Here is a 25701-nt window from a genome sequence, read left to right as displayed (position 1 = left end):
GCCTGCGCAAGTGATAGATCAGAAAAAAATTTAAAAGTTTGAGTCCAAATATCTGTCCCTGAGGTGTGTTCTACCTTAATAAACACTATAACAATTAAGGTGGTAATAAGTAACTTATAGACAAAGTGAGCGACCGCCAAAGCCAGTACAAATAAAAGATTCATGGCCAAGGAAAGAGAAGCGCTAAATGTACGCAAGAGATGGGGACCAAATGAAATCATGATCTTTACAAACAAGAGCTAGATCAGAGACAACGACAGCGGATGACTAGGCCAGCCTCATAACTGCCAGTTTACATCTTGCAAAGCTGATCACTAGTGTTCGTAAGAGTTTCAGTCGTAAAGCATCCGTGACATCATGGCGTAGGAAAAACTCAACATTATTTGCTATCCAAGTCCTGGCTCTAGAGGGAGCTATTTGTGAAGCAGTTTAGCTTCCAACAACAAAGTGACACAAAAATTATTACATTACATTACTTATCTACATCAAAGAGAAGCTCATTCAGGTAAGAAATAGTTTGGAATTGCTTCTGTTTGGTTATTTCAAATTACTGTATTAAAAGCACATGTAGATAAAAAACCATGAGTTGCTGAATAACGGAGTAATTACTTTTCAGAAGTTAGCGGTTTGCATTTGGAGTCCAGATATCATTATGCTAACTTGGTAATGACCATATACTAGTAGGGCTGGTTGACAAGAACCACAAACAACCAGCCAATAATGGATTAAAAGTATGCAGAAATTGCAGCTAAAGGCTTCTTGCTTTATATTTTTTGCAAGAAAGGTTATTGTTTGTATGAATTTTGATAATAATCATTGCCCAATACCGTTGAGTATGGCCAACAGGTGATAAAAACACTCCCAGAATTATTACATCGTAACAACTGCGGTGCTGTAACCTGGAACACACTCTGTAGTAACCCATGTCACCCATTTCCCTACATATAGAACCATCCTCTCTACAGAAAGCAATGGAACGTTCCAAAGTTGAAGGATAAAAGGATTGAGAAAGAAGTTGGGCATGACTTTTACGAAAGAGTGGAAGAACTTTGCTATTACTGACTGAAATTTTATATCCAGTAACAAAATTTATTTAGTCATTTATGAATGATTTCATAGTAACTTTATTGATTTATTTTGTTGACGTGTTTCGTAAACCTCTAAAACTAATCAACAGACATGGATTATAAAACTGGAGTTGTACATTTTTTTAATGACATTACCAGTCTTCATAAAATGACAGAACTTCTCAAAAAAGCAGATTAATATTACAACATCTAAACATTTACATGGTCCACTATATCTGTGATTTGTCTGCATCAAAACACTGGCATTCAGCAAATTCATTGGCTACACTGTATTTACAAAAAGTGATGAAATGTAGAAATAATATTACAAATCAATATCCCTACAGATATCTAGCACTGACGCAATATTCCATCTCAATTTTCTTGATATCAGTCTGCAAACACACATGCATGTTTCTGTTTCTCAAAATGGTACATTTAAGCTTCGTCAAAATGAGAAAATATACAGAGTGATTTATTCAGAGAAAATTCCTGCAAGAAATTATGTTTCTCACACCTGTTAAATACATATCTTAAATAGCCTGGCTACTATATTACCGGTATATGTGTGGACAGCAAGCAGTGACGTGGCTTGTAACTCCTGACATTTGCTACATCTGTACATAACAATCTTGCTTGTCATGTTCCATGAAGCACTTTTAGCTTTACTTAAGAACTAAGGAATATACAGTATCAAGTTGTCTTGCTCCTAACATAATCAGGTCATAAAAGAAAATTACACATCATTTAGCATCTTGTGGCATCTTTGTACGGTACTGGTTGCGCACACATAGTCCATGAAAAGCCACACTTTCATTGCTTACCAAAAGCATAAAAAATTTATGGAATTCTGCATATATTTTGACCTACCCTGCATTTTTCATAGTTCATATGAAAACTGCACACACTGTTACTGTTGAAAATCAAAAAAAAAATGAAGAGAAAATATTTTTTATTTATACAGAAATAAAACACTACTAAATCTAGGTGCCTTCAATACATTAATCTTAAAAATTCAAACATACGCATATGATTTGACTTTGCAAAAATGCAAGTGAGGTTTTGATGTACATTTTTACTTAACAGATTGCTGACAAAACTGAATATGTTGCAAGAATTTATCAAAATCTAAACAGTCCCTTTTAGTAATTGTGTAGGTACGTGCATGTAAGCACAGTCGTATTTTACATGCAATTTTTCCCAGCAGATAAAAATTGGGAGTCAAAACAAACATTAATTCAGCCTATCAGGAAACAGCATTAAAGGGACATAAGCTGTAACTTGTGGCAAGTTTTTCAGTATTCTGCTTCTGTATATCAACTACAGTGTCTGACCCTAATCCATTTGTCATGCTGAAATTTCGAGGGTTTTTTGTCAACTCAGCTTTTATGTGTGTAGTGATCATTGTTTATTGTTAACAAACGAATTCTAGTCCGGACTTGAATACAATTTTCAACAATAACAATGTAGATTATACTCATATAGGTTGTGTTGATATGCTAAATACTTGGCATTAAATTACTACAGTTTAAGGATTCAATGCAGAAAGTGTAGGGGAACTACAAAACAAAAGTTCTGAAAAAATAGCCAAAAGATACAGCTTATGGAGCTTTAACCCTTTACCTGCAAAGTTCATATTTGACCATCATGTCAAGTTGGTTAAAACTAGTGAAGCACAATATGTCCAATATGGTGCATTTTCACAAAGACTTGAAGACTTGGCAGATGGAGAAGTGATACTGTCTGGCAGGTAAAGGGTTCAACTAAAGATGACATCAAAAAAAAAAATGATTCATATACACATATTCTGTAAAAGATTCATTATGAATGTGCATAAATACAAAAATGATACATTTCAGAATTACTTTGTGATTCAGACTATCAGAAATGGAGGCCAGTTTCTTGCAACTTTGATAAAGCTAGTCTGCGATTTTAAACAGGTGCTGGTTATGGTACTGTATAAGGTTTTTATCAAAGCATCTACAAACAATTGTTAGTATTCCATTTACTACATCAATCAACGTACACATACAGAGAGCAGCACGTGTGACAACACTGTAAATATCATGTCCATTCCCACACCTTTCAATGTTTAACATGGCCCTCGAGAATTTTATCCACATCGAAACTATTGCACCATGGGAATGAATTCAGAGAACTACTGACCTGGTAAACAGTATTGAGGCATAACCTTTCCTATGGATCACTGAGACATGGCTTAGATTCTGTCCACTCACTGAGATCCATCCAGTATTTAGAACAATCGAATGGGAGTTATTATTAACTTTGTATGAAAAATCTTCACCCATTTTCAGGGTGGCCTATCATCAGGTGTACATGCATGATATGTGACTGCCAAGTCACATGACTGACACATTTGCATACAGGCTCAAGCAGTGAGCAGTGCAATGGCATTGTATTGTTGAAGCATCCTCTGTGACACAGAGACAGGATAAATTATATTGCATGAGGGACCAAAAGAAAATATGTCTTGGAAAATCACAAAGCGATTGCTGGGATACGTAAATACGAAAACTATAAGTTGTCAAATGCTATATCTGCCAAGAAAGCGAAACTGATTTTTGTGAACAGAAAATCTATGCATGTATACCTGACAATGGAATCCCCTTAAACTACTTCTTGTCCTATCGCTTTTCTGTTTAAACCTCCCCGGCCCAAGTAACTTAGAAATGTTACATATTCAGTAGAATATGGATGAAAATGATCAATAAATAAATGGGGTTACATCTGTCTAAGTTTGGCAAGACGCTGTGAAAGTTCATCTTGTTCACTTGATACAGAACTTGCTTGACCGATAGTTGCTGTTCCTCCTTGAGGTAGTTCCATGTTCAACTCCAATCTGCAAGGAACACAGAAAATACCGTCAATGACGCTGTACCTTCTCTAATGTGTGGCCAGGTCAGGCAATTGGTTTTTGGCATGGAGTTATTGGTAAATAGTTGATGATGTAGGGGCATGAGGTGAGATATGGACCCAAAGAACCCAAAAGATGATTAAATACATCAATCAAAAAAATTCTAAGCTACAATATAAACTGCCTAAAGATAGTTCATGTGGAAAAAAGTTAAATAATTCAGAAATAAGAATTAACAGTCCAAAATAGTAATGATGCACTTCCCTACTGACCTGAGTGCATGTGAAATACACAACCTGGCATCTGTAAATTAAATGTATACCAAGTGATCATTTTAAGTCACTTTTAATTGTTTTTAAGGGATATTCCAAAGAGTCCTGTGGAAATGATGAAAACGCTTATCTGGTCTTGTGTTTGTAAAACCTCATGGCTGATAATTGTCATAGTATTCAAAAGAAATTGAAAGTGAAGAAATTACTGTTTTTAATAGGCATATTTTCCTTGAAATACATGACCGTGTAAAGAATATATGCTAAAAGTGTTTAAGAGTAAATTTCTTTTCAAAAAATAATTTAATCTGTGACCAAAGGATTATTCTTTGAGTTTACAGATTCAAACATTGCAATTTGTTCAATCATCTTGTGCAGTGCAAAATTTATAAAATGACTGAAAAATAAAAAAAATTGGCAGAATTACAGTCTTTGTGATGTAAAATCATGGGTTGACATCACGATAATTGTTAATCTGTTCGAAGTACTTTCTATAATTTAAAAAAATAAAGTTCATACAGAAACGGTAACATATATTGTCAGCAATGTAGTGTTAATTTTGACTTTACATCAAAATATGCCTTTGCTGGATACCAAATATGTAGGCGAAATATTAAAATCAGCCGTGTTCAGCAAAATCCACACAACAGCATTGATCCTTTTCTAATTTGATTTGATTTGCTTATGTTATCCTTGTATGACAGTCAGTACAATATGGAACTTGAACACAACACAGTGAATAAGTATGCTGTAAATGAAATGGTGTGGCTGCATCCACATGCAGCATAAGAGTGCCTTTGTCTCTCACCCCTCATTTCCAGCCTGTCCCATCCCTGAAAAAATAGTTTGGTCTTATATTTATAATGTTAATAATTCTGTATTTGTTAAAATGTACGCATCTCAAAAACTTTTGATCATAAACATTTTCATTGCTTTTTATAGCTGACCAGTCAGTTAACCTGTTTATTTTGAATATTTGCGCATTTTTTCTCAGTATTTGACATTTTCAGAATAGCTTCTTATTCATTATGTCATTTTCTAAAAGTTAAATGCTCCTTTGTGTGGTCAAGCTTTCCACAAGCATCAAATGTTGTACTTCATATAGGAAGGTCTGCCTCTAGAGGGCGGGCATCATGAATAGTGTTTGTTAGTTATTTCCTCCACATAAACTTCTGATTGTACTGTAAACATTGAACATGGCCGACGTCCGATTTTCCTGTCTAAAACTTTCACTCATTTTCGTTCATATGACTCTGAAACTCAAGGAAACGATTGGGAAGAAAGAGTTATCTTGAAATATTGAGGTACTCGCCGATATTTTGCAAAGTTAAATGAGAAAAAATGCAAGGAAAATGCCGACAGGCTTACACAATGACCGTTTTCAGACTCAGAGGCATATGATCATCTGCAGATTATGCAACAGGCCCATATCACGTGAGGCCATGAGGGGATATCCACGCAACTCAGTACCAAACACTAGCGCACACAGGGTGAGCAAACACAAAGTGAGTACCCCTAACGTCAGCTCAGTAGTCTGTAATAGATCGTAGTCAACTAAGAACCTTGGAGAAAGGCTTACATGTAACACTGTGGCTATGCTGCTAAGTCCCTTTTAATTTTGTCACAGCTCAAAATCGTTCTCTACACCTCAACCTGAACCATGACACCCCCACCAGTTTATGATATGACCCATCACAATGGCATATAACGTCAACGGATCTTGACAGACGGAAGTATTGACAGACGGAAGTAGTTGACACCAGCATACTGGTTTTCAACTCTAATACCTTCTCTGTCTATAAATAGACACGAGAAGGTAAAAAAATCATCACATAACATTGGTGCTATTTACTAGTCAAGTTTCTTTTCACAACTTTACACAGCCTCATAATGGGCAGCATGTAAAACAGAACCATCATGCTTATGTATTTTGGACTGGTCTTCGTATATTGTAATTTTAAGGTATACTGTCACCTGTTCCAATTTTGCCACAGTTACCATTGAAAGAGAAAATCTAACCAATCACAGATTTTAAGCGGGTGGCCGCTTTTTAAAAACAGCGCCCTCACTCGGGCATTTTGAATCCCAAGGAACGCCCCTTTGACCATATATGGGCATATTTAGATACAGGTGACTGTATACCTTTAATCATATCTCATAAAAGAATAATCTGACTGTATCAGATTTTCTCCTGCTCACTTAAAAGTTGAGGTCAAAGGTCATATGGCATCCAATAACATTCACTGTTATTGGACTCTGTGTCCACTGATATTGATACTGAAACTAACTGCACGATGAAACTCCATTGGTCATGGATATAGGTCTATAATGGTACATTCAAATAATGATATTCATAAATTTTATATCATGAACTCTCATTACGGATGGTATGCGATAGAAATGGTAAAACAACCACTTGTACATCAGGTTTTCTCGTGACCCCTTGCATGACCTTACATCCTGGTATTTGGTTGGTATGTACTTCCCCTGTCAAGAAAAAATTGCACTTGTACTGATGCTAACCCTAAGCTGCATGTAAGGTCATGTTGGGATTGTGTGACTATTAAACCTATTGCACTTTGTTTCATCTGTCATGTGATGTGACATCACTCACCCAGCTTCATCTGCGACTTCTTGCATTAGACCATCCACACTTTGCTGTGGTACTGTCAGTGTTGTGGTTGCACTCATTGTGTTTTCCATGTATGCTGATTGTACATCTAAATCTTCAAACTGGCGTTCAAACTTGTCCATCAATGCTGACACCTGAATTGACAAAGCAATGAAAGTGGATTAGGTAACAGAAAAGCCCATTGTCCTCAAATTTATGTACTGAAAAAATGTCCTTTTGTGGTTTGTGTTATATGCATGACACTGCTTATTATTCATAAAATGTCAGAATAGAAATATTTCTCTCTATTAAATTTTTTGCCTTCTGTGAAATGTTTTACAGACTGTCTCCACTGAGCTATGATTGGTTGAGCAAATATTAATATTCATGAGATATGTATACAAGCGACCTAGCTGCCGATATAGCTCCGCTGTGTTTATGTAGAGAATAACTATTTTTGACACATGTTGATGAAGAAGGTGGAAATCTTTGATAGCTCAATGCAGTGGCCAGAAAAAAGTGGCTAAAATAGCTGCAAAAATACACAATTGAAGATTTCATCATACTTTGAATATATCACATCGGATCATCCCTAAGAACATGTCAACCAAAGCTATCTGATGAGTAGTTTTTTGAGAATAAATTTTTCTGACCAAAAATGGCAACAATTGCCCCCCCCCCAAAAAAATGCAGATTTCATCATAATTTCAAAAGATCAAATTTAGTTAAATTATAGAAACCTGTATACCAAATTTCAAAGCTGTTAGACCAGTACTTTTTGAGAAACATATGTTTTGACCAAAAATAGCTAAAATTGCCCAAAAAATTCAAAACTGCAGATTTCATCTTAAATATCATTTAGTTCATCTATAGAAACCTGTATACCAAATTTCAAAGCTATCAGAGGAGTACTTTTGAGAAATACTTTTTTTGACCAAAATGGCTAAAGTTGCCCCAAAAATACAAAATTACAGATTTCATCAGAAATTCAATATATTACTTAGCTCATCTGTAGAAACCTGTATACCAAATTTCAAAGCTTTCAGACCAGTACTTTTTGGAGAACACATTTTTTGACCAAAAATGGCAAAAATTGCCCAAAATTACAAAATTGCAGATTTCATCATAATTTCAATAAATATCATTAAGGTGATCTGTAGGAACGTGTATACAAAATTGCAAAGCTATCAGATGAGTAGTTTTGGAAATACACATTTTTTGACCAAAAATGGCAAAAATTGCCCCAAAAATAAAAAATTACAGATTTCATCAGAAATTCAATATATATTACTGAGTCATCTATAGAAACCTGTATACCGAATTTCAAAACTATCAGACCAGTACTTTTTGAGAAATACATTTTTTGACCAAAAATGACCAAAATTGCCTTAAAAATGCAAATTTGCATATTTCTGCATAATCTGACACAGATCATCCCTAGGGACATATGTAACAAATATCAAAGCTATCTAACTGGTAGTTTTGAAGAAGAAGATTTTTAAAGATTTTTTTACCAAAAACAACAAAAATTGCCTTAAAAATACAAGTATGCAAATTTCACCACGACTTGAACAAATCTGACTGAAGTCACCCTAAGTAAACTGCATATCAAGTTTCAAAGCAATCGGACAAGCGGTTTCAGAGAAGAAGATTTTTTTACCAAAAACACCAAAAAATGCCCCAAAAATACAAATATGCAAATTTCACCACGATTTGAACAAACTGAAGTGAGGTTACCCCAAGTGAAGTGCATGTACAATTTCAAAGCAATTGGACTTGCAGTTTCAGAGGAGAAGGCAATTGTTGACGGACGACGATGGACGACGACGGACGACGACGATGACGACGACGGAAAATCAACCTATTTGATAAGCTCCGCGTCGCTGACAGCGGAGCTAAAAAGGGGTAAACTCAATGACCCAGGTGTCCCATCACACGGCAGATCAAGTGCAGCACCTCTGCCCACCCGGCCCTGCTGGTACATGGTACCATGAGTCGCTCATGCATCATCCTTGCACAGTATATCATATGAGGCCCCATCTAATGGGCCCTTGTGACCACTCCTCAACAATATCAGAAAATAGCGTCAATGACACTGTAGCTCCCATCCTGGACTATTTAGTGTTTCTTCTCTGGTCAGATATTTGAACATGTGTGAAAGGGATAAAGTGCATGAAGTGAAAATACTTAATGAAATGTACTGGAGACAGTGAAATATGTTTAATGTAATTATTCAGAATATAAAATGGAAAAATACAGAATTAGATATATCGAATACTGTGATAATGACATAGTCCCCACTTGTAATAGGAGTATTAGTCTTGATGGGGCAGGAAAATGTGGTCATTAAGAAGTATCACTGGAGTGTATATGTTCAGATCTATGGGCACATAGGTCTATGTCGTTGTTCCCAATTTGAAACACATGAGGCATGTCTAAGTTATGGTTCTAAATCGGGAAAAAAGATCAGACCTCTAGCAGTATTGGCCAGCCAAGAAATACATATGCGCATTATAAATGAGGTACAAGATGTGACATCTTAAGGTCTAATATCCTATCAAAATTGGAGGGTATAGAACTTGTGGTTACTGAAATATGCATATATGTATAATCAAGGTCAAAGGTCATCGAGGTCAAATGACATTTTGAAAAAAAAAATTATATTGCTAATTAATCCCTATATGCCAAAAAATCAGATCTCTGGCTCTATTCGCTTGCCCAGAATTAGATGTGTACATAATTAATGAGGTAAAGCGTTGTGTGTCATAAGATCTCCCATCCTACTGAATTCAAAGGACATAGCACTTGTGGTTACTTATTATTGACATTGTTATGTAGGTCATTTCCCCCACACTCATCATGACCTGAGTTCAATTAGTCTAGAACATTCCCAAGGTCACTGCCCTTGATGACCTCACAACCTTGAATTCAATTAGTCATGTTTGGAATGTTCTGGAAAGTTGATTAGTTGTGTAAGGGAGATAATTTTAGAACAGTAATTAGCATGTCAATAAAAGTTCTAGATTGTTCTTACATGCCTTTATAAAAGGGACGTGCACAGCTTCCAGTCAGACTTTTGGGATCGTGTCTCTTGTGTGTTACTAAACTCCAGCAGTAGTCATTCTCAAGACTTTTCAAGACCTTCACTGTCAACGCTGGATTTATACTGTGGACTTTGTGCAGCTTCAAGCCTGCAAGCCAAAGGACTGTTCATTCATCCACTGACTGTTACAACTCTGAGACTGGAGCTTTGCCGTCCCAGCTGAGATAAGTAGTCTGTACACTTTTAAAGCTTGTACTCTATCCCTGACTTAGCAATTAGTTTTATTTTCGTAATAAATTTTGTTTAAACGTTAACTGCTGAGTTCACCCTTTTGTTCGTTTTCTCTGCACGTAACAAATTGGGGGCTCGTCCGGGATACGAATATTTTGAGCCGTTTGACAACATTTTGCCTGCCTTTTTAAAAACTACAGTATTCTGTGAACTCAGCGAAATTTAATCATGGCGGAATTTAAACCAGAGGAAATGGATGACCTTGATCAGGACACATTTGATTCCCTCAGAAAAGACGACCTCATAGCACTGGCCAATTTCCTTAAAGTAGAAGTCAAAAGATCTATGCGCAAGAGGGAAATACAGTACCGTATTGCCAAACATCTAGTTGATTTAGGCCAATTTGAGGAATCCACCCTGAAAGATTATGAGCCCGAGTCTACCTCTGAACTCAGAAAATTAGAATTAGAATTGCAGACAAATTTGGAGATCAAGAAACTAGAATTACAAATGGAAAAAGAGAGACAGGCATTAGAAAAAGAAAAAAAATACAAATGCAATTAGAAATGGAAGAAAGACAGAGAGAGAAAGATAGGCAGGAAAGATTAGAAATGAAACGTTTGGAGCTTGGACAGTCAGGAAAATTCTTCCCTTCAGACAAGTTTGACATCACTAAGCATTTCAGGTTAGTTCCCCCTTTCCAAGAAAAGGATGTTGATAAATATTTCCTTCATTTTGAGAAAATTGCTCAGAGTCTGAGTGGCCTAAGGAGTCCTGGTCTATGCTTTTGCAGAGTGCTTTGGTGGGTAAAGCCAGAGAAATTTACATTCAGTTGTCAGTAGAGCAGGCTTCAGATTATGATTCTGTGAAGGAATTAATTCTCAAGGGTTATGAGTTGGTGCCTGAAGCTTACCGTCAGAAATTTAGGGATTGTGAGAAGGTAAAAGATCAAACTTACGTTGAATTTGCTCGAACAAAAGAACAACTGTTTGATCGTTGGTGTTCTTCGGAAAAGGTCAGTCAGAATTATGACAAATTACGACAACTTGTTTTGATTGAGGAATTTAAAAGGTGCATCCGGAGTGACATCAAGACGTTTATCAATGAACAAAAGGCAGATACATTAGAGGTTGCTGCACGTTTGGCCGATGATTATTCATTGACCCACAAATCTTCATTTCTCAGCAAACCATCCCAGTCCTTTTCCTACAGAAACAATGCAGGTAAATTTAACTCCTCCTTTTCATCCAAGAATTTTTCAAAGGACAGTAGAAAATCAAATGACAACAGTTCACAGAGTTCAAGTAACACTCCCACATCATCAGATCCCAAGTCTCAATCTCCTTCTGACAAACAGTTTGGTACACTTTCTTGTAATTATTGTAAGAAAGACGGCCATTTAATGTCAGATTGTTTCAAATTGAAAAGAAAACGTGAAGGTCAAAGTGGTCAAAGTGGATCTAAGCCAACCGGCTTTATTTCTTCATCAACTCAATTAGAGTCTAATAATGTGTGCAACACATTTTCTGAGGTTAAACCCCTCTTATCCCCAATTAATGAGGTCAAGGTCAATTCTTCTCAAGATAGCATTATGGGTATTTTCGCCCTGGCAAACACTTATTCACGATGGTTTTGTATAACTTTCTTGTGATCTATCTTCTGCTTCCCAATCAAAATTTTAAGAGATACCGGGGCTTCCCAGTCTCTTTTGTTGGCATATACCCTGCCTTTTCTGAAAAGTCATTTTTAGGTTCTAAAGTTCTTATTAAGGGGGTAGATTGTAATGACTACATTCATGTTCCTCTCCATAACGTCTAGTCTATTTGTATTCGAACTTGGTTTCTGGACCCATGACTTTAGGTATTAAGCCTTTTTTGCCTTTTGAAGGGATTCACCTTCCTCTTGGAAACGACCCTGCTGGGGACAAGGTTATTACAAATCAACTTGTGACTGATAATCCTATTTAGATCAGGATCCAGAGCCAATTGAACAAGAGATACCCGATTTATTTCCTTCATGTGCCATTACTCGAGCCATGTCAAAGAAAACTTCCGAGAATCAAAATACTCTCAAAAATAATGTCACAGATGTTGACTTAAATGACACCTTTCTCAGTCAGGTGTTTGACACGGATCATTCCGTTATCCCTCGTGGATTTGAAACTTCCAGTAAAACTTCTGCTGACCAAAGTCAGACATTTTCTAGATCAAATCTCATTGCAGAACAACACAAAGACCCAGATATTTTGTCTTTGTTTGACAGGGTAGATGATGAAGGTAAAACTTCAGATAGCTCTGTTTCCTATTATACAAAGTCTGGTATTCTCATGCGTAAATGGAGACCTCCAGATGTTTTGGTTGATGACGATTGGGCTATAAAACATCAAATTGTGGTTCCAAAGCCCTACCGTGCTGAAATATTGCGCCTGGCCCATGAAACCCCCTGGGCTGGTCACTTAGGAGTCAGGAAAACTTATCATAAAATTCTCAGTCACTTTTATTGGCCTAATCTCAGGCAGGATGTAGCACATTTCTGTAAAACTTGTCACACATGTCAAATGGTAGGAAAGCCGAATCAGACCATTCCAAAGGCCCCTTTACAGCCAATTCCTGCATTTCAAGAACCATTTAGTAGGATACTAATAGACTGTGTTGGGCCCCTACCAAAAACAAGATCAGGAAATGAGTACATGTTGACAATTATGTGTACATCAACCCGGTTCCCAGAAGCCATACCACTGAGAAACATAAAGACAAAGACTATAGTGAGAGCTTTAGTCAAATTTTTCACTTTATTTGGCCTCCCTAAATGTGTCCAGTCCGATCAAGGCTCCAACTTTATGTCTGGTATTTTTCAACAAGTAATGGATCAGCTAGGCATTAAACAGTATAGGTCATCCGCCTATCATCCAGAAAGTCAGGGTGCTCTTGAGCGATTTCATCAAACTTTGAAAAACATGATTAGGACCTACTGTTTTGACACAGAGAAGCAGTGGGATGAAGGAATTCATTTTCTGCTCTTTGCTGTTAGAGAGTCAATTCAAGAGTCTCTTGGTTTTAGCCATTTGAGCTTGTATTGGACATACAGTCCGTGGCCCACTTAAGCTCGTTAAAGAGAAATTCCTATCTGACGACGATGATTGTCTGAATATTTTGCAATATGTGTCAGATTTTCGTACGAAACTCTCTAAAGCATGTGAATTAGCCAGAGAAAATCTTGAGTCATCTCAGCAGTCAATGAAAACCAGATATGATAAAAGCACCTCAAAACGGAAGTTTGAACCAGGTCAAAAAGTTCTTGTTCTACTTCCAATTCCTGGCAAACCACTCCATGCTCGTTACTTTGGGCCATATCTAATCGATAAGAAATGAGTGATTTAAATTACATCATAATAACACCTGACAGGCGAAAACAAAAACAGCTATGTCACATAAATATGCTTAAGCCATATTTGGATAGGGATAATCCTACTATAACTCAGCCTGTCAGTGCAGTCAGTTCAAACCATTATGAAGATAGTGATACTGAAACTGACTTAAGTGAAAATACTCTAAACTCAAAGCTGGGCTCGGTCAAGCTTCAGAACTCAGAAATCCTGGAGAAGCTGGAGTCTACAAAGTTGGCACACCTCCAGCCAGAACAACAACAACAGGTGAAAGAACTGCTCCACGAATATAAACACCTGTTTCAAGATGTTCCAACGAGGACAAACGTCATCTATCACGACGTTGATGTTGGGGACAGTAAGCCTGTAAAACAACATCCATACAGACTGAATCCAACAAAAGCGAAATATCTCCAGGAAGAAGTCAAATACCTGCTGGACAATGACTTTATTGAACCCAGTAAAAGTAACTGGAGTTCGCCGTGCATACTTGTTCCCAAATCAGATCACAGTTATCGTATGTGCACGGACTTTAGGAAGGTCAACACTTTAACAAAGACAGACACTTTCCCAATCCCGAGGATTGATGACTGCATCGACCGAGTGGGAAAAGCCAAGTATGTGACAAAATTTGACCTACTGAAGGGATTTTGGCAAGTCCCTCTGACGGATCGTGCTCGTGAAATATCCGCCTTTGTTACACCAGACGGATTGTTCCAGTACAAGGTGATGCCATTCGGAATGAAGAACTCTCCGGCAACGTTCCAACGGATGATCAACGACGTCATATCCGGGCTAGACGGGTGTGCAGCTTACGTTGACGATGTAGTCCTGTATAGTGACACCTGGGAGGAACACATCAAGCTCATGCGGAAGTTCTTTGAGAGACTGAGCAAAGCAATGTTGACTGTCAACCTTGCCAAATCTGAGTTTGGTTGGGCTAGGGTAACTTACCTCGGACATACTGTAGGACAGGGTGAGGTAAAACCTGTTGATGCCAAAATCAGTGCCATTTCAAGTTTTCCCATACCAAACTGCAAACGACAACTGATGCGCTTTCTCGGTATGGCTGGTTACTACAGAAAATTCTGTCCAAATTTCTCCACAATTACTGAGCCTTTGACTAACTTACTTAAAAAGAAAGTAAAGTTTGTTTGGTCAGAGCAATGCCAACAGGCATTTGATACACTTAAAGCCATACTGCAAAGTGCTCCAGTGTTGTCTGCACCAGATTTCACTTTGCCATTCAAATTAGCTGTGGATGCTAGTGATACGGCTGCTGGTGCTGTTTTATTGCAAGAGGATAGTCATGGGGTAGATCATCCTGTTTGCTATTTTTCACGCAAATTTAACAAATCCCAGAGAAACTACTCTACAATTGAAAAAGAGTGTTTATCTTGATATTAGCTTTACAGCATTTTGAAGTTTATGTTACTTCTTCAAATCAGCCAATAGTGGTTTATATTGATCACAACCCTCTTGTTTTTCTGCAGAAATTTAAAGGCAAAAATCAGAGATTGCTAAGATGGAGTTTAATGTTACAGGAGTTTAATCTTGACATTAGACATATCAAAGGCAGAGACAATTTAATTGCAGACTGTCTCTCTCGTATTTAGAAATTATTGTTGTTCACTTTCAAGAAATTTTATTGTTGTTCACTTTCAAGAAATTTTACTTTAGAGTAAAACAAAATTTGAGTACTTAAATCCTTTTCAAGATTACATTTGTAAAAGAAAAATTTTTCTTTGAAAAATTTTCTTTTTTTGAAGAGGGGGTGTGTTATGTAGGTCATTCCCCCCCCACACTCATCATGACCTGAGTTCAATTAGTCTAGAACATTCTCAAGGTCACTGCCCTTGATGACCTCACAACCTTGAATTCAATTAGTCATGTTTGGAATGTTCTGGAAAGTTGATTAGTTGTGTAAGGGAGATAATTTTAGAACAGTAATTAGCATGTCAATAAAAGTTCTAGATTGTTCTTACATGCCTTTATAAAGGGACGTGCACAGCTTCCAGTCAGACTTTTGGATCGTGTCTCTTGTGTGTTACTAAACTCCAGCAGTAGTCATTCTCAAGACTTTTCAAGACCTTCACTGCCAACGCTGGATTTATACTGTGGACTTTGTGCAGCTTCAAGCCTGCAAGCCAAAGGACTGTTCATTCATCCAACTGACTGTTACAACTCTGAGACTGGAGCTTGCCGTCCCAGCTGAGATAAGTAGTCTGTACACTTTTAAGCTTGTACTCTATCCCTGACTTAGCAATTAGTTTTATTTTCGTAATAAATTTTGTTTAAACGTTAACTGCTGAGTTCACCCTTTTGTTCGTTTTCTCTGCACGTAACAACATTAAACATATATTTTAGGTAGAAGGTCATCGAGGTCACATGACATTTGGTCAAAAAATTTCTGTCCTATAGTTATCCCTATATACCAAAAATCAGACATCCAGCTCTATTGGCTCGCTCAGAATGAGATATGCGCATAATTATTGAGGTACAGTATGTGGCGTCATAAGGTGTCCCATCATACCAAACATGAAGGGTGTAGCACTTGGTGGTTACCGAGTTATGGAAAAATATGTATATTTACGGTCAAAGGTCACCGAGGTCACTTGACATTTTGTCAAAAAAATTGTTTTGCTAAGTTATCCCTATATACCAAAAATCAGACCTCTAGCTCTATTGGCTCGCTCAAAATTAGATATGCGCATAATTAATGAGGTACAATATGTGGCGTCATAAGGTGTCCCATCATACCATACATGAAGGCTGTACCACTTGTGGTTACTGAGTTATGGACAAATATGTATATTTGAGGTCAAAGGTCACCAAGGTCACGTGACATTTTGTCAAAAAAATTGTTTTGCTAAGTTATCCCTATATACCAAAAATCAGACCTCTAGCTCTATTGGCTCGCTCAAAATTAAATATGCACATAATTAATGAGGTACAATATGTGGCGTCATAAGGTGTCCCATCATACCATACATGAAGGCTGTAGCACATGTGGTTACTGAGTTATGGACAAATATGTATATTTGAGGTCAAAGGTCACCGAGGTCACGTGACATTTTGTCAAAAAAATTGTATTGCTAAGTTATCCCTATATACCAAAAATCAGACCTCTAGCTCTATTGGCTCGCTCAAAATTAGATATGTGCATAATTAATGAGGTACAATATGTGGCGTCATAAGCTGTCCCATCATACCATACATGAAGGCTGTAGCACTTGTGGTTACTGAGTTATGGACAAATATGTATATTTGAGGTCAAAGGTCACCGAGGTCACGTGACATTTTGTCAAAAAAATTGTTTTGCTAAGTTATCCTTATATACCAAAAATCAGACCTCTAGCTCTATTGGCTCGCTCAAAATTAGATATGTGCATAATTAATGAGGTACAATATGTGGCGTCATAAGCTGTCCCATCATACCATATATGAAGGGTGGTAGCACTTGTGGTTACTGAGTTATGTACAAATATGTATATTTGAGATCAAAGGTCATCAAGGTCACATGACATTTTGTCAAAATATCCGAGATATCTGCGTGAACGGATGGACACACGGATGGACGAACAGACGGACATGACCCAATCTATAAGCTCACTGGACTTCATCCGTGGGGACTAAAAATTGTGTCACTGCATCCTTTTTGCAATATGAATATGATGAGAAACTAAATTTTTATTTTTCGTGGCCTTATACATGGCAGTCTATGGAGATCTGCCTTATACATGGGAGTCTATGGACTTGTAAACTAAAAATATGCAAATTTCACCACGATTTGCCCAAATTTGGGAAAGGTCACTCCTATGCACTTCCATACCAAGTTTCAAATCAATCGGACTTGTGGTTTCAGAGCAGGAGATTTTTGACCAAAAATGGGAGAAAATTACAAAAAAAATCATGAAAAATAGCAAGTCCAAGATACTGACCCAAGATGTGCACAATCATTTCATGTCAGCCCAAAGTACTTACATGCTAATTTTTCATGTAATCTGCTCAGTGGTTATTGAGTTTTTCAATTTTGACTGTTTTTACATTTTTTCACTTAATTTGCATATTTTTGGCAATGACAACTTCATTTGAACAAAATCTCATCTACAGCCCATCATCCATGTACACACCAAATATCAAGATGAAATGTACAGCGGTTTTGGAGTTTTTGATGTTGACGGACAGACATACAGACATACAGACATACAGACATACAGACATACAGACACACAGACATACAGACATACAGACATACATACATACAGACATTTCCCTAGCCTATAAGAATAGCTTCCATTGCCATATATACATATGGCTATGTGGAGCTAACAAAACATCACTGCACAGTGGAGATTCGGAATTGGCGATACAAATTTTTTTTGTATTCCATGTATACTATGTTAATGTAAAAACTTGGTATATTCTTATCATTTTGAAGAATATTTTCTCTACCTGGTTAACTTTTGAGAGACAGAAAGTTTCAGATGCAGGATTTCAAGTGTCATGTGATCAAACCCTCATTGGCGAATCAGTAGCGTGGACATGTCAGTGACTCTATCTGGAACTCAGTCTCTCACTCCATTCACTTATTCAACGATCCAACAACCACACAGAAACAGGGAGTAAACTGACCCTGCTGCAAAGAACACAGGCGTTTTATCACATGACAAAACAGCTTTACCTTTTCTAAGTTCATCGACCTCATAGCTGAATCCATTGATTTAACAACACCAGCCATGGATGAGGTGACTTTCTTCATAGTGACTGCTGATTGGACTCTGGAGGCCGTTGCATCCACTCTGGCACTCATTCTCAGAAAGTTCAACGCTTGATTTTTCTGTCTTATGGAGTTCTCTGCATGAATCTTGGCACCTTCCATATTGCCCTTTTGAATAGCCTGGAAACAAGGCAAAGTTTACATGGAAATTTTCAAATCATATGTGTTGTAAGCTGATATATGCAGAGCCTTGTGAAACTAAAATCCCATATGGCACCGTATTTGAAGACCAAGATTTCCATCATTTTGTTTATCAATGTAACGCCAGTTTCATATGTATTCATTTCATATTTTATGTAGCTGCCAAGCAATAAAGAAATCAAAAAGGCTGTAGATCCTGATTATAATAAAGAGAAAATAGAACTGACGATCACATGAACATCACAGTTTATATACCCATTGGATATTGCCTTGGCAGAGGTTTGGACTGTGTAGTTGAAGATGACATGAAGGGGATAGCAGGAATTCTTGGTTGAAGGTAGGTATAAAGGACGCTGGCATGGGAAATTCTATGATAGCACTGTGGAGGGTGTGAGTCATGTGTCATTTTTTGATGCTTCAATGCACTGGAAAACAGTCATATAAGTAAATTTCAAGTTGCAAGTGGTAGCGATTCTCATCAGCGTCAATATACTAAAAGCCACTTAAATTCAAGGACTTTCAAGAGGTTTTTGCGATCAAATAATGCCAAGCATGTTTCAGGTGTCATTTTTGCAAGACATCATTTCATATATCATTTTACACTTCATCTTTATGATATCATAACTGCTTATTGTGTGATTTTCAAAAATCATGAGTGGCTATAAATTTTCAAGGACTTTCAAGGATTAAATATCATTTCCCAAGACTTTTAAATGACCTTCCTGGAGGCTTTAAAATTCAAGCAGTCTACAGACCCACCCTGTCTCATTGTACATTTTAAGAATTGTAATATATTAAGGACTAAAAGGTAGTGATACTATGACATTATGACTTTGTTTAATAATCATGAAATGTAATGGAATTTTTGTAAGAAAATAGGCTGTGAACATCATATGATGGTGAAGCCAAGATGATACACTGTTAATAAGTTTAACTGAAACATATGGAAAGAGCATCAACATCCATGGTTGATTGAACTATGAAAAAATAATTCTGTGCTTACCTTTTTGAGCTTCAATTTTTCAGCCTTTTCTTCTTTTTCACATTTCTTACTTTGCCTCGCTAAATCCTTGGCAGCAAATTTTAAATTAAAGAGGTGTTCTAAGAGATGTGTTAAGGTAATCTCTCATCAGAATATACACTTTTTTATTGTACATTTGACTGTTCGATGATTTGGTATGCAGTTACCTCACCTATTCACTAATCTATATCATATTGTTTTATTCTGCAGTGAATTGAAATTTTTTCCAATATTTTCTGATTCTGAAAGACATGATTAACAAAAACAATCTGTACACCCAACTAAGACAAACACTGCTGATTAACAAGGTTGATAGATGCTGAAATCCATTACTCTACTCCCTGCTGCAGTAAAACCACATTAAAAATTTGGGCAGACAAATTGTCACTGGAGACAACATGTAGTATGTTCTTACAGTAACAGTGAAACTATCGTTAAAACTACTACTTTGAAAAGTTTTCTGATCTAGATTATCTAGTAGACGGGACAATACTTGAATTTATGATAAACTTTCTGATAGGAAAGTTACAGCAGAACTGCATGTATAGGCAATACAACCACAGTGAAAGTGAATGTGTATTGTTCGCCTAGAACTTGGACACAAGTTAACGGCTGAACTGTTAGAAAAGGTACTATATGGAAGAGACGTTGAGTGTTAATATTTCCTGAGCGAGTCAAAATCACTAGATTTTCTAAAAGAACAATTCAAGCACATCTTATTGAGTCTCTAGAGGTGGGATCACTCATATACAAACTGAATATAGGAACCTGCACTTCCTGTACAGTACTGCGTAAGTCTGTCAAGACAACACTGTGAAAAAACAGCTGTATGTAACAAGCAAAAGGATACTTTCCATCGTAGCCGTAGACATTTTCGCGACAGAAAACTGGAGGTACGTACAGAACCCGACAACAACAATACTTGAAGTAACTGGGAGGTGATAAACAGGTGATGATGAATCAGGCCAGCAATGATGGGTGTATGACCCCAATATTTATTTTTACCCTGTGAGGTTTGTGAGCACAGAAATCGATGACGTCACCGGTGTCGGTTTACACAAAATCTTTCATAAATTTTTGTTTCCGCAAAAAAGGATAATGTCACTGTTTTTAAAATTATTTGATCAGTTGCCTGAGAGTTTTAGTCGTTAATTTAAAGGATTCTGAAGCAGGGAGAGACACAAAACGGGAACTGTCACATGATTTTTAAGTGCGCATGCTCACAAGTTGTCGGCCATGTCTCGACTTCCTGCGGTCCAGTTCTAATAAAATTACAGACGGTTATATGCAAAATACTCCAGGTTTTCCAACGAGATAATAATATTACAAGACTTTCGCGATGCCCGCTTTGTAGCTAAGAAGGTAATTATATGTTTTAATCACTTCAGTTGTCATCACATTGTTGCAATGGAGTCTTGTCCCTGGAATCATGACGAAATCTTTACACCGCGTACCGTCCTTGGTCAGGCGGAGTTGAAAAGTTTAAAGTGTTCGTCCAACTGCGGTATTGTTCCCAATACTTACGTAGTTATATGATCACAAAAGCTTAATGACTAGAAAGAAGACGTCGATTCGTAACTGAAGAGATGTTTTACACAGCGCGATTCTTTGTTGGATTATTTGTTAATTTCCAAACGTACTACATACATACCGTCAAGTGATTGGCTAAATAGTGGGTTGGGCCACTATTTACATGTGGCCCAGTGATAGTATGTCACGAGAAGCAAAAATTTTATTGTACCTTTTCTCAAGAGACTCTTGAGAATTTAAAAAAAAAATCTTACACTTTTTTATATCTATATGAAAAACACCGCTGCTGTACCCATCCCGGAAGGCACTGTTCGTAGCATGCACGTTTTCAAAAAAAGTTACCTCATGACTTTAAGCTTGGTGTTATTCAGTGAACACTACGTGTGATCGTCGAAGCGAAGTCTAGACTCTAGTACATGATCAGTGGATTCAATTGTAAGTCCTAGATCTAATGTGCCGTATGATCATGTTTAGAACTCTAAAGGGTGAGTGTCACTTTTGAGATAACAGCTGTCAGAGTCACTTGGAAAAATTCAGAGTGATAATTTTTGTATGTTTGAGTTCCATATTTGGTATGATTGCTGTGATGTAACACATTGTGAGTTCGTCACCCCTTAGGCTGTACATGTCAAAATGTGCCATATCCTTCAGATCAACAATTTTATGTGTATACCTCTTGATGAGAAAATAGGAAGTACAGATACCTTTTCAAGGACCTCTTGTGTAATACAAAGGGTAGCCATTTTCCAAAAGGTTGACTGGGTGTAAAAAAATGATCAATTTGAGCCAGTGACATCCTTTGGTCCTTCATCCCCATAACTTTGTTTATGCATCCAAACATCCTATTGAAAATACAGTTAGGATCATCTGATGGGCCAAACAGGGGTGAAAGGATTAAAATGTGAATCAATCACCAACAAGCATTTCAGAAATAATTTAGGTCATGATATTTCAGAGGTCATTTTTGCCCTCATTTGGTTTTATCTTTGCAGAATATGGCCAGCCATTGATTTACTGTTGTGGTGTAGCAGTTTACTTACAATAGGGAAGGGTGTGCATTTTATGATTGGTTTCTACCACTAAAGTGAAATGGAAACAAGTCACATTTTCCTCTGCTTGGTTTCATTTCAGTCTTCTGATTCCGGACATGCAATTTTTGTGTAGATTTTGATTGCATAATTGCAAAATCACAGGGAGACACTCTGAATTTCCCTGATTTTAATGTGAAGAATGTAAAGCAAGAGTTTGAGGACACAGGAAACCATTAATAGTATGCTGAAAGTCCTGGAGATCAGGATGTGTTGGCAGTGTCAGTGACCCGGGCCCCCAATACAGTCTTTGAGTTTGTCTTTCACTCACAACAAATAAGGACATGCCTATTTCAAGAACAGGTACAACTGAACAATGGTTTTCATAAAACCCAGCAGATTAGTTAATTAATACATTCTAGAAACAGAAGGTGAACGGAAATCTAGGCTTTTTATAGCATACTGACTTTTGTAGGCACTGTCTCTGGCACAATGTGCTCTCTTCCATAAAATATTCTTACACATGTCTCCTCTGAGAAATCTATGAATGTGTTGAAATTCTATACATTAACTCTATACTGTTGCCTATGTTGAAAACAATTGTGTCACATCAAGAGAAAGTTATACGCCAGTGATGTTTCGTACCAGGTTATCAGCAAAAGGTGTGTTATATGTTAACAGATGACCACCATGTTTGACTACTTGTTCAACATTTTCAGAGGTTAAACGGAAGGGGGTGCTGTTTTCCATGTTTGAAACAAAATGGGAATTCCATGATTTGAGCTATGATCTACTGTGTGAACCCTGACCCCTGATAATGCGTGACATGTGGAGATTTACAGCCAAATAGGGTTAATGACTTGTAGATACATCCTTGTGTAGAGCATGTAGAATCAGGGTACAGAGTTTATAAGGAAGCCGTTGTGTTGGAAAGGCAGCAATTGACAAAGTGTTCATGTACAAGGTGGCAGATGACTATGACTATCTTGACCAGTGTAGTTCATGGTTTGATGTCCTTCATTTAACTTCTCATTTTATCACAATGATTTTCAATTCTGCACAGGTAGGATTCATTTATTCTCATATTATGACAATTTTTTAATCACGAAAAAGCTATACAAAAGTGTATTCATACATAATGCTACTACTAGATTGCAGGGGTGAGCATATACGCTGGCCAAACGTCTAACACCATGAATTTGCTGAAATTTGCCATTTTGGTTGTCCTGAAGACCAGTCAATGCTTTTGAAGGTTTATCACTGTACGGTAAAAGGCCAGAGGACCACCTAATGAATCTCAACACTGATTAATTGCCCATCACAAACTATCTTGATTTAGCCACATCTTAGATTAGGTGAATTTGTCAACATGACTTTTGAGTTAGCTTGGCAAATAATAGAAACATCTCTGTATAATTCTTTGGAAAGTTAATTTTTTAAGATAAATTTGTTTTGCTTGTTTGATCAAGATGACAGGGATAACAGAATTAAATGCCTTATTTACACTTCATCCTGATTGTTGTAAGGTCAGGTTGGGTGAAACCAGTAAAGCATAACGTATCCTATATTTCATCTTTATCAGATGGAACAATTAGATAAAGCCTGCAGAAAGCGCACATCAACATAGTTCTTGCTTGCTAGACTAGCTAAAAAATACGTAAGTATCTTGAATTTGAATGATTTGTCCATGAAAGTAGTGTATGTCACAGCCGTGTTTGTCAGACTGATATTCCAGGTACCTTGATTTTTATGTCAATTTTGAATAATGCAACCTGATAAGCAATAATCAACGCACTGAATCAAACAGGATGTAAAGTAGTTTACATGCACGATTCATTTTCAACTTGTTTCTAAGGATATCCAGCAACAACCGTTCAGAAATTCAGGCATAGTCAGTGCATGGTAAATTGTGTGAAAACGGTGTATAGAGAATATAGATAATAATGGAAAGTTTGACTGACAATGAAATATCATACGATACCGCTACTTCAAATATAAATGATTGCCCTATTTAGTTGGATTGCATTGACATAGCTCAGGTGTGGTTCTGGTATCAGTGGTTCAGGTTGCGATTTGATTTCAGGAAATTGCAGAAGATTATACTAAATGTTCTATGTACAATCCCTGACAATTTTGATAAAACAATAATTGGCTTCCAAGGCAAGACTGAAGACTACTTGGCTCCTGAGAAAATTTAATTTTATCATAATGTCAGTGTGTTGTATTGGCAAAGCTGAACAACACAGGGTACATACTGAACAGTTTTACAAATCTGTGTAATGCTAGAGGGTCCATTGCTTCACAAAGCTATAGCAGGCCCCCCTAGGAAAATTCAATTGTGTCACAATGTCAATGTGTTGTATTGGCAAAGCTGAAGAACACTGGGTCCATACTGAACAGTTTTGCAAATCAGCTTAATGCTAGGGGGTACTTTTGCCTCACAAATCTATGGGAAGCTCCCTAAGAAATCGCTACTGTTTTCGTAATAGAGACTTACCCAGTGTTTTTCAGGTGTGCCACATCCATTCATTATTTCATGATGCATGGAACTTGAATGTTCTAGCACATTTTCTTGTGATGAATTCATGGAACTCAAATGTCCTAACATGTTTTGTATTCGGGACAGATGACCTTATTATTCTCATCGGCACCAACTCTGGTTATATAAACAATTGTCACCAAACATTGAATATATTTTGTCTACAGCTTTGCAAATAGTCATGGCTGTGGTGTTTTTCCAAGAACTGAATAAAATTCACTGTTAAGTGGTGACAGAACCATAATATATGAGCTGATTCAATAACAAGCTAGAATGCCTGTCACATTTTATGATTTATTTGGGTCTTCTAAAAGCCTGTTTATTCTTCAGAGAAATTTATTAACATGTAGAAATACCTAATTGCCATGTCCACTTCATATGTACTGACATGAGTCGAAGTGATCTCAGAAAATGTGTTCACTGATTGCAGTGATGTGAAAGATTGTACAGTAATTATCTAAAAGTGTTTACCAACCAATATTTAAAAAGAAGTTTTATTACTCCAGTGTTACCTTTGTCAAAAGGGAACAATTTATTACTTGTATCATGGTTGTTTGAATCTTCATAATCCTCTCAGAAGCATCTTCTTGCTATACTGCATTGTTTGCAATTCCAATTGTACATTTGGAAAGGGCCTCCTTTGAAACTGTGAAGAGTTACGATAGGACTGATGCAGTACATTGTACACATTGATTTGTCCCTGTACAATTTGTTGAGCATATACTGTGCAATTGACTGCATTCATTCCTGGCCCACTTTGTAAAAAAGGATGCCTTAAAACGTTTGCACAAATTGTCCTGTGTTGATTTACTGCAATTGTTATAGAACAGGAACATAGAGAGTAATTCATTGATTTATTAACCCTTTTCCTGCCGAGCGCCCCTGTCCGTTATCCTGCCAAGTCGGTCAAAACCGGCCCCCTTTTCCGTGTCTACAGAAGATAGGCTCTCCTGCACGCTTTCCTGCCAGGCATTTGGCGGGAAAATACCGCATTTTCGGGGTACGATTACCGACCATATACGTGTTAGACTTCAAAAATTTTGCATGCCCGTATAGAGGGGCAACCGCTGATGAGGTTGTGTCCAGAAAATGACGAGGTCACGGGCGTTGTTTGCCCCGGGGGACGTGCACTTTTATGCCCTTTTCTAGCTTACTTTCGCGGAAGTAAAGCTCGTTCGCCG

At 37.2% G+C, this 25701-nt stretch overlaps 2 protein-coding genes across 2 annotated transcripts in view; one reads left to right on the top strand and one right to left on the bottom strand.

The window, feature by feature from the left end:
• Nucleotides 1–1119: 1119 nt before the first annotated feature.
• On the bottom strand, nucleotides 1120–20442 carry LOC139142837 (charged multivesicular body protein 1b-like). The gene is made up of 5 exons (XM_070713003.1): nucleotides 20274–20442; nucleotides 19406–19503; nucleotides 18166–18381; nucleotides 6826–6977; nucleotides 1120–3927 (listed from the first exon to the last, which is right to left on the bottom strand). The coding sequence occupies exons 1-5, from the start codon at nucleotides 20293–20295 to the stop codon at nucleotides 3810–3812; spliced, it is 606 nt and encodes a 201-aa protein (XP_070569104.1). The 5' UTR covers nucleotides 20296–20442; the 3' UTR covers nucleotides 1120–3809.
• A 205-nt stretch (nucleotides 20443–20647) lies between these two features.
• Nucleotides 20648–25701, top strand: part of LOC139142838 (TGF-beta-activated kinase 1 and MAP3K7-binding protein 3-like) — a 42660-nt gene continuing 37606 nt past the window's right edge. Inside the window, 1 exon segment of the mRNA XM_070713005.1 lies at nucleotides 20648–20785. The gene's annotated coding sequence lies outside the window, so the exon portion shown is untranslated.

Source organism: Ptychodera flava, chromosome 10 (genome assembly GCF_041260155.1).
Source record: "Ptychodera flava strain L36383 chromosome 10, AS_Pfla_20210202, whole genome shotgun sequence".
Taxonomy (NCBI): Eukaryota; Metazoa; Hemichordata; class Enteropneusta; family Ptychoderidae; genus Ptychodera; species Ptychodera flava.
The sequence above is the reverse complement of the archived record's forward strand: the minus strand, read 5'-3'. Positions and strand labels throughout refer to the sequence as shown.

Bases quoted from the DNA above. Each gene is read 5' to 3' on its own strand.
- LOC139142837 (XM_070713003.1), bottom strand. From the start codon at position 20,295: ATGTCTACGGCTACGATGGAAA. The intron at 19,504-20,273 runs GTATCCTTTTGC...CACATCTCTTAG, and splicing joins GTCTACGGCTACGATGGAAA to AACACCTCTTTAATTTAAAA. The intron at 18,382-19,405 runs GTAAGCACAGAA...CCTTGTTTCCAG, and splicing joins AAAAATTGAAGCTCAAAAAG to GCTATTCAAAAGGGCAATAT.